Here is a 10,739-nt window from a genome sequence, read left to right on the forward strand (position 1 = left end):
TGGTAAAACTAAAATAACGCTGAAAAAAATAGAATACTTTACCAAGAAATGATTAATGTGAGGATCAGAGAGGGAATGATGAGCCTAAGTTGAAGCATTAGTACATAAAATATGCACAAAATGATTTTCAAAATAAAACAACAAAAGCTAGGTAGTGGTGGCACACACCTTTAACCTCATTACTCCATTCGGAAGGCACAGCCGGTAGATATCTGTGAATTTGAGGCCAACTTGATCTACTGAGCAAGTTCCAGAACATCCAAGACTGTACAGGGAGACCCTATCTCAAACAAAACAAAAACAGCTGGGAGGTGGTGGCTAACATCTTTAATCCCAGAACTTGGAAGGCAGAGGGAAGTGAATCTCCATGAGTTTGAGGCCAGCCTGGTCTACAGAGCGAGTTCCAGGACAAGCTCCAAAGCTACATACACAGAAACCCTGTCGCAAAAACCAAAAAAAAAAACAAATAAAAATAAATACATATTAAAAAGATAACAAATTTAAAAATGACATTTTCCGTTCCTGTGATGGAACTAGTAAGCTTAAATATTCTGAAATTTCTTGGGTTCTGCAATAAATATAATGAAACCAAAATATTCTATAATGTGATTATTAAAAATGAAGACAGAATCAAGTATATTTCCTTTCATATTTTACGTTTGGGAAGAGGTAATTACATAGTTCAAATAGGAAAATTCAAATTCATAACTCAAATTTGTAACATGATACTAGAAAGTCAATTAATGGTATAAAGTAAACAATATAAGCTAAAGTTATGAGATAAGAGTTTTTCAATAAAATTTACAAGAGATAGATAAGCAGGCAACTTGAACACATAGATCATGATTCATATCATGTGAGGAAAATAAAATATAAATATTAATTAGCCTATTCAATTCATATTTTCTTATGATCTACTATAGAAAATATGTACAAAAGAGAAACGTACAAAAATACTAGAGAGATTCAATAACATATTATTGAAACTGAATGGTCACAGGGACAAATGGTCTGGAATCTTTATCAAATTCAAGGAGTAAAAAAGCAGTTGTGAAGAAGTGGTATAGACTGGAAGACTAAAAAACCATTAACCACTGTTATGGGTTGTAGGAAACACAGTCAAGATGTGAAATGAGTTGGACCCACAAAATTGAAGAGATAAAAACCAAATGATATAATGTAGCTAAATTAACCCATATGGGTTAATTTAAGTTATAAGTTATAAGTTATAAGTTATAAGAGCTAGTGGAGGGCTGGAGAGATGGCTCAGCCATTAAAGGCTAGGCTCACAACCAAAATTATAAGAGCTAGTGCAACACACCTAAGCTAAGGCTGAGTTTTCGTAATTAATGGTAAGTTTCGATATCATTATTTGTGAGCTCACCATGGCAATTGAAAGGAAAGTCCAATTACATATGGCATTCAATGTAGGGGCACATATTTCCTCATAGGACCTGACAAAGTGGTTTTTAAAAGTTTCAAACACACAAACATGGAGCCAGACATAGTTTCGTAGTCCTAGTCTCTTGGACAGACCATGGCATACACAGTTGAGGCTCTCAGCCACTGCCCGTGGGCTTGAGCCAGCAAGCACCATATATGGAGCCCCTTACCGGGTTTAAGAATTGACTTACCAGACAGTCTGGGAAACAGAAACTACATTTAGTGGCTGGTTAAGTACTGAGCTGAACTCAAGAAAGCCAGTATCAGAGAGGGAGGACTGATGATCAAAGGGATTAAGACTGGGCTGGTTTAACCCCCAGAAACAGCTGACCAGACAAAGGTTAACTCTTGAATCCCAGGCATCAGCCTGGGAATCCAGCATGGGACTGATCAAGACCCCCTGAATCTGGGTGTCAGTGAGGAGGCCTAGGGAATCTATTGAGCCTTGGGCAGCAGATCAGTACCCATCCCAAGTATACACACGGACTTTGGACTCCCATAGAACAATGTGAGGTGCACTCTCACCCTGAACTCTTGGGGAAGGGTCTAGGCCCTGCCCTATATGAAATGACAGACTATGGACACCCCCATGGAGGGCCTCACCCTCCCTGGGGGAACGAGGGGATAACGGGGGGGGGGGGATGGGGGGAGGGCACGGGAGGAGGGGAGGGAAAGGGAGAGGGACCTGGAACTGACTTGTGAAGCAACCTTATTTCTTATCTAAATTAATAAAAAAGAATAAAAATATATATATATAAAATAAATAAATAAATAAATAAAGGTAGTTAGCCTGACAAGAACTCATAGCTCCTAAACATGTGTAAAAAGTTAAATAAAAAATTTTTTTTAAAAATCTGAAACTCTTAATATTCAAATGACTACAGAGTTTAACCAGCTTTACAGTGTCAGGAATAAATTCTGTCATGTGAAAACGCATCCAAAATACAGTTGGCTACCCCATCAGAATAATGACACTGAGTGAGTTTGTATTTTCCCATCAGTGTTTAGAGGTAGGTAAGAACATTGAAGTATTGTTTTTCTTCCACTGTGCCCTGTGAAGCTGTTGACAACATGAATGCTATTGAATAAGAGGAAGTTCCCCAGTTAAATTGAAATTGATTTCTCTGTATCCTGCAACCAAAGTATGCTGTCTATTCATCCACACCATCTTTCCATGTATTTATTGTGGGCAAACAAGGGCAAGGACAATAGCTTTGCTGTTTTAGGTACATATGCAGCCTTACAGACCAACAACAGCATATGTGTACTTCCAAATATTTTTTAAATGGCTCATGTGTGTTAGCTACTGAATTAAATACAATAGTTGAAATAGTTAATCAGTGGATTTATGGACACAGTCTGCATAGAGATTAAATTTCAGTGTATTGTATACTATTAGATGATGGTTTAAAGTATAAACGATCGAGCTAGATAGAGATAAATTAGAAATGTAATTAATCTTTATTCATACATTTTATAATGACATATTATTTATCTAATAAAAAGCACAAAGAAAGGTTCACTGTTATTTCTTCTGAAGTTTATCATTTTCTTTCATCTTTTCTTAATTTTTTTCTGCCCACCCCATTAGTGTTTTGGTAGATAGTTGTGATGAGGCAAAAATGATGATGTTGGCCATCCTGACTTTAAATTCATTTTATAAATCAGTCTCATTATTTGAAATGATTAGTTTACATTTCTGGGTTTTAGGAAATTTAGGTCAAATTTTCTGTCCCATGGGCCAGTTGCCAAATAACTGACATGGAGATTCCTATTAATTATAAATGTTTGGCCAATAGCTCAGGCCTATTACTAACTAGTTATTGCAGCTTAAATTAACCCATTCATATTAGTCTACATTCTGCAATCTGGCATTACCTCACTTTCATCTTGTGCCTTCTCTTTCCTTTCCATATCTGGCTGGTGACTCCTCAGGTTCCCTACTTCTTCTTGTCAGAGTCTTTTGTCTGGTTTTTCTACATAACCTTAACTGTAGAGATATTGCCCAGTCAGCTTCTTAATTAAACCAATGACAGCATAATTCACACAATGTACAGAAGGATTATTTCACAGAATTTTCCCTTCTAAATAAAGAAGGAAATTTTTAACTTCAACATAGTAAAATGATATACAACAAAACAGTTATCAAGTAAGAATTACAGTTACAGTATCCAGTCTTACAAAATCAGAGAAAATATTCTGTTATCTATCTTATCTTTGTGAACCTACAGTTTCATATCTAATTTACCTTTTAATCATAGCTAAGGAAAACTTTTTATCTAATTATTTAGTCTTTAACTCCGTCAAAGACCTCAGAAGGGTGAAATGTTACCTAACAACCAGACATCTGACTTCCTGGACTATTACCCTAAGTTCTTCTGTAATGTTAAGGCAAACAACTCTGGCTTATAGGCCTGATATATTTGTCAAACATTTCTGAAAACAAAGCATTTTGAACAACTTCCTACCTTGTCTTGGCAAAGTTTGGCAGTCACTTTTTTGCATCATACTAGTTCATTTTGGACAGTATACTGTTAGCAATTGAGTTATAACTTAAGTTATAAGAGCTAGTTAGTAATAAGCCTGAGCTATTGGCAAAACATTTATAATTAAAATGAAGTCTCCCTGTAAGTTATTTGTGAACTGTCAGTGGGAAAGTAAAGCCTGCCTACAAGGAAGTTCCTTTGGGATGCAGAAAGTTGTTTATGAACCTTTTCATTGCATTTTTCATCTCTTTATTTCTCAGTGTATAAATGGCTGGGTTTAGGAGAGGTGTAAAAACAGAGTAAAAAACAGCAAAAAATTTGTCCAACCAGGTGATATTGAGTGGCCACACATAGATGAAGATACAGGGTACAAAAAATATCATCACCACTGTGATGTGGGCACTGCATGTGGACAGAGCCTTAGATGCACCAGATTTAGAGCTCTGGCGAACAGTGATAAGGATATATGTGTAGGAAATGAGCAACAGAATGAAGCAAGTTACAGCCACAACCCCACAGTCAGCATTCATTAAAGTATTTAAATCATGGAAATCCATGCAGGCTAGCTTGATTACCAATGGCATGTCACAGAAGAAACTATCTATTTCCTTGGGTCCACAAAAAGGCAGCTGTGCAACCACTGCCAAGTAGCTTATACCATGTATGAAGCCAGTGGTCCAGGATATCAACACCAGCCCAATGCATCTTTTCAGGTTCATAATGGTGAAGTAGTGGAGTGGTTTGCAAATGGCCACATAGCGGTCATAAGCCATTACAACTAACAACACCATCTCTCCTCCAGCAATGCAATGGGAAAAGAAGACCTGGAACATGCAGCAAGAAAAGGAAATGGTCTTGTTTTCTCTGAGAAAGTCTGAGATCATCTTGGGAGTAGTGTTTGAGGAAAGACACATATCAATAAAGGACAGGTTGGCCAACAAGAAGTACATGGGAGAATGGAGATGGGGGTCAGTGGTGATTAGAACAAGGATGACAATATTTCCAGACACAATGAGCAGATAAAGTATCAAAAACATCACAAAGAGTAAGACCTGAAGGTTCCTGGAGTTGGCAAGTCCGCAAAGTATAAATTCTGACACCACAGACTGATTGCCTCCATCCATTTTACTTATTGTGTCCTCAGAAGTAACCTGCAAAGAAAAAAAGATTACCAACTGTCATATGCGGAAGTCTGCTTCCTTTGTAGAACTTGATACTCACTTTGAAACTTACCTGAATATAAATGCATAAATGTAAACAGAAATCTAAGGCAAATATGAGGGACACTGCTGCCCAAGTGAAAACTAATGAGCCAAGAGCAGGTCCCCATGAAGAGAAGCATTAGGTGTGACTGTTATCCACAAACTCCACCAGGAAATTCCTCAGCAGAAGTGCAGTGAGGAAGCAGGACAACCATGTGAATACCAAAAAATATGTGTGGCTTCTTAAATAAATGGTCTGAATTTGTCACTAGTAATCATGATATTCCATTTATAAAATGAGGTTTCAATTCAGAAATTGCATTGAAGTTCAATGATCAGAAAAAATTATACTGTTTTTGGAATCATATATTATGATTTCATTGAACATCATTAAAATAATATTTGTGATATAAATAAAAGTTTTAGCTTAAGATGCTGGAGTACAGAATTTGAAAACCTCAGTGGAGAAGTGTACCATATGAGATATACACTAATACCAGATAGAAATATTAAACTATGTTCACAGTTATTTATTAACAAACATATATCATTTAATGTATTTATTCAACTAACTGTTTAACAAAATAACATGGCAAATCTGTAGTAGTGAATTTACATATTCAAACCTGAGCTCTCGAAGTTACATTTAATTCAGTCTTAGCACTAGAAAATGTTGCTTTTAATTTGCATCAGCAGATATCGAGAATCTTTAGATGTTGAAATATTGTAGTTTCTTGACATAAATAATGTTATCTACCATAAATCTATCAACAGTGTATTTTCTCATTATGTCACTTATCTACTGATCACCTTTGTTGTTTTAAAGAAAAGAATGAATTATATAAACGTGTAAGCATAGCCGTTCTTTGACTATCTGTCTTGGATGCGTGTGACATCATACTTTCAGCAAGCATCAGTTATTCACCTCAAAGCACAGACAGGTATGCTTATACTGATCTAGTGGATAACACCCAAGCTGGATGTTGGACAATAATTCTTCTTTTTCTGCCCCATTTAGTGGTTCTCAACTTGTGGGGCTTATCATCCTTTGTCTTTGGAATCTCTAGGTAGAAGGACTACAGCAGGTGAACAATGAGATCCCTGATGCTATCATCTAAACTATTTTACATTCCTGTTCTCCAAAGACCCATAAAGGTTGGGTAAGGATGAAAAGCAAGAAAATTCTGAAGATATCAGGTACCACATCCATCTGCTATAGCATGATAGCAGATAAACAAACACATGAGTCTTACAAAGATTTATCAAATATCTAAGGAAAATACACTGATTATATAGAAATGAGTACACATTTCTTGATAATTTTGATTTTTCACACGACAGCTTCTGGTCAACCTGAAAAATGCTTATACCAAAATGTAACCTGCTCAATCTAAATAATATTACTTGTATATATATGGAGTGGGTGAGCATGTGGCATTAGATAACTCATTGATGTGTTCCTTCCTGAGGAAGACTATTTCTCCCCAGCTCTCAGCATTTTCTAATTGTCTATTTTTGTGTGTAGGGTTGAGTCTTCCTCGACTTTCACCTATCTCCTTTGCATGTTTTGTGTCATTGTCTTTGTTCTGCACAAGCTTAGGCAATCGCGATAGAACTGTGCCACACATGAAAGAAATTGCTTTCTAAGGTAGCAAGTACATTTCTTTTCAGAGCTGTCAGACTATCTTTTTGAGCTCTGCTGCAAAGTAGAACCAAGTCTCAAGTAATACCTTTTAAATTCCCTCCTCTAGTATTACAGATGTATGACACTACTGCATCATACATCTATGGGTGTAAAATATCTTACACCTGCTTTGTGAGACATTCTGGTGACTATGATTCATTGAAACTCTTTTAATGATGTTATTCAGAATATTTTACTTTTAGATGATGAATGAGACATTAGTTAACAGGGTTCCGGATACTACAATAGCTTAAAAAGTATTACACACTCAATGTAACATGTAGTAAAGATGTAGAAGAAAATGTACACACAGGAATCAATAAGTCTTTTTAGTATCCAGAGTACAGTGATACATGAGTTGTCTCCTTCTATCATATTTCCTACTGTATTTTTAAACAATATTGTTCTTAAAGTTATAGGCAATTATTTTGTTGTTCAAATGAGTTTTTGTGTAAAGTATATAAGCACACATATAAAACATTATAGATAGATAGATAGATAGATAGATAGATAGATAGATAGATAGATAGATAGATCAGGTAACAATTACCTTTGCTATACAATACATGTGCACTTATGTGACCTTTCTTTAAAATACTTGCCACTTTCCTAAGTTCACACATATCTGTGCAGTAAGTAGTTATGAGATAAGAAGATATAAAAGACATTTGACTTCAAATTTCCTTTCAGAAGCATAATAACTATTTCATCATTCTCTTATCTTACCCAGGACCTATTAGCATTTGAAAAGACTGAATAGCATATACATTACTCTATTAAAGTGTCACAGTTCTAATGTTGGCTTTTATATTAACAAACAATAATGAAGGGAAACAAACTGAATTATATTTTTTAGAGTCTAGAAGCAAGCTATTTTCTTCTATGTGTAATGTTTTTTCTATTTGCTGAACTTTGTAATAGTCTCAATATTTATATTCCTTTGAAGATTTATGGATATAGTCATACTTATAGAATTTAATAGATATCAAGTAATAAATAATTAAAGAGTTTTATTTTAGTAAGCTTCTAATAGTTTTCCTTGCTAGCAGATTGGTTGCTGTTGGGTTTTTGTGATTCTGTTTTGTTTTTACAGGGTGTAGATTTATTTTACTTTTTAAATAAGTTTTTAAATGAAATAAAATGACAAAACTTCTTTCCCTCCCTTTCCTCCCTAAAATGCCTCCCAACTAGCCTCCATCAACCCTTCCAATACCACCAATAAAATTAATAGCCTCTTTTTCTCTGGTAATTATTCTTACCTGTATACATGTGTATGTATTTGTATGTACAAACATACACAATAACCTGTTGATTCCACTCTACATTTGAAAACAAATTAAGGATCTCATATCTGGGAGCTGATTATTCTCCTTCTCCCTAGAATAATTCACTTACATATTGTTTTAATTTGAGTTCTATAGTAACCATATGTTATGCCTATTCTCATTTAATTTGCTATCATTTTTCCTATTTCTATGATGAAAGTTTTCTTATATACTATTCACTCTAAATTAAAAATACCTTGGTTAAGTTGAAGGGAATATTTGTATAATGGTAGCTTTATACTGCTTTATAGATTATCTGATAAAGAATGATCTTCTGAGTAGAAATAAATAGGAAAGGAATATGAGAGATGAAAAATGCATTAATTGGCCTTCAAGATGACAAAAAGACAAATAAACCATTCTCAACCCAACACATAATGGGTATTGGTAAAAACAGAAAACTATAAATATTTTAAGAATTACCTAAACAGAAGAATATCAGAGAGCTGACTTACCAAAGTCATAATTATCTCTTTGGTCGGATTTTCTTCCCATCTGATCTGTACTTATGAAGACATTCACATTGTATAGAAATAGTCTTCTTTTCAGCCTGACCAATCTCCACTTGCTGAAATTGTCCCATGGGTAAACTATGTCACTTGTTCTGTGTTCTGAACAAAATGAGAGCCTTGGAAATAATTATCTTGGGCATCTCTTAGGGATTTCACTGTTAAGAGTGATACTGAGTGCTGCATATTTGTGAAAATAGAAAGAGAGACAAGTAAAATGCTCTGTTAGCCAGCCCAGCATTGATAATGTTAGTCAACTTTTCAAAATTATTCACTTCATCAATAATGATGAAGGATAAGCATGCTGCTGCCTAGTCAATTACTGTGTCAATATAAACAAAGTGACTAGAGGAGTCTAAAGTGGCTGATGGACACTTAAGAAAATGCTCAACATCCTTAGCCATCAGGGAAATGCAAATCAAAAAACTCTTAGATACCATCTTACTCCTGTCAGAATGGCTAAAATCAAAAATACCAATGACAATTTATGCTGGACAGGATGTGGAAAAAGGGGAACACTCCTCGACAAATGGAAGGGCCTACTTGTACGGTCACTTTGGAGATCAGTATCTGATGTGGGAAGTCTTTCTGTGTATATGTTGATGAATAAAGCACTGTAGGCCAATTGGGAAGCAAGATATGTGGGACTAGGAGTCTAGGAGGATTCTGGGAAATGTAGTGAAGAGAACCATCACCATGGGATGCCAGGAAAGAAAGGACGGGTCAGGATGCCATCCTCAGAATGATAAGTCCTTATATAAATATATATTAGTAATTATTGGTTAATAATTTCGTCAGTGCTAGCCCTTAAGAAACCATAGCAAATGTGAAACAGCTTCATAATTAATATAGTTTTCATGTGTTATTTAGGGGCTGAGACAGCTGCAGGACCCAGGCAGCTGGCAGGAAGAATACATGTTGCATATGGCACCCAATGTGGGCATCAAACCCACGACCCTGAGATTGAGAGTCTTATGCTCTACCCATTGAGTTCTTCTCCTCTAAATCTAAGCATGTTGTTAAAATGAAATTCAGAATTTCTGTATCATATCAAGGAGCCATTGATGTAAGACAGAAGAAAACAAAATCTAGGGACTGTCAACTGTTTATACTCTGTTCTTTCTATGAAAGTCTAATTTCCCTCACATTTACCATCTTCCTTATTGTTGCCTTTCCCGGTAAGCATACATATAAAAGATGAAAATTTCTCTGTTAACGTTAATGTTTGTATTTTCTACAGAGAACAAGGAATTCCTAAGAGCAATATCTTCAAAAGCGTCATAAGAAAATAGGGCCCCACATCATCGACTCCATCTGACAAGTACCAATGAACCGACATGGTGCATTTTCTAGAATCTTGTCACAGCCTCATACAAGAGCTTCAATCAACATTAGAACTTCAGTCAAGAACTTTGATCAAGCATCTCCCACCAACAGAAACTGAATGTAAATGAGACTTTCATTACACTAACATTTTCTTCCTACAGGATCCCATGAAATCGTTGTCCCATTTCAGCAGGAAGTAATTTTGAGAATACTGCACCTCTTTCCCTACTGTTGATATTACAGGATAGTTTACACCTGTTAGTGTTAATTTTCAATTATTTAGGGTTGTAATTGGAAGAAGGTGTTCAGACTTGGCATCTCTTTCAGATAAGTTAGGATTTAGATGGGATAGATATGCTTAGGATAGGATATAGGTAGTATATAATTTGTTTATCATCTATGTATATATGCTTTATATATGTTTGAGACATTTGTATACTGACACAATTTAGTTTTGTCTTAAGTATAAATCTTTTCTTTAGATGAAAAGGGGAACTGTAGAGAGAGATTTTACGTTTCCGTAGTGTTGACAACTCCCATGTGGGTGTGATCACAGGTATGTAGAATGTACAGGGGAAAAATAGAGCTGAGGGAGGAGACTCTCTTTGGGTTTAGGTTTTGACCTGGAGAGCAGCTTGCACACTTTTGGTTCTCGGCTTTCTTGGCTTTTCACGTAAGTGATTTCTCTTTCAATAAAATAATATAGGACATACCTATTTTGTGTAGTTTAATATTTCTGCATTAAGTATCACGGTTCCTCAGGA

The 10,739-nt window shown here is 35.5% G+C and overlaps 1 protein-coding gene across 1 annotated transcript; it reads right to left on the reverse strand.

Annotated features, from left to right (window-relative positions):
• Positions 1–4,111: 4,111 nt before the first annotated feature.
• LOC101832062 (olfactory receptor 4K3-like) lies at positions 4,112–5,056 on the reverse strand. Its single transcript, XM_005064530.3, has one exon. The coding sequence runs from the start codon at positions 5,051–5,053 to the stop codon at positions 4,112–4,114; it is 942 nt and encodes a 313-aa protein (XP_005064587.1). The 5' UTR covers positions 5,054–5,056.
• Between the last annotated feature and the right edge of the window lie 5,683 nt (positions 5,057–10,739).

Source organism: Mesocricetus auratus, unplaced genomic scaffold (genome assembly GCF_017639785.1).
Source record: "Mesocricetus auratus isolate SY011 unplaced genomic scaffold, BCM_Maur_2.0 Super-Scaffold_100004, whole genome shotgun sequence".
Taxonomy (NCBI): domain Eukaryota; kingdom Metazoa; phylum Chordata; class Mammalia; order Rodentia; family Cricetidae; genus Mesocricetus; species Mesocricetus auratus.

Coding starts and splice junctions, on each gene's coding strand:
- LOC101832062 (XM_005064530.3), bottom strand. CDS start 5,053: ATGGATGGAGGCAATCAGTCTGTGGTGTCAGAATTTATACTTTGCGGA.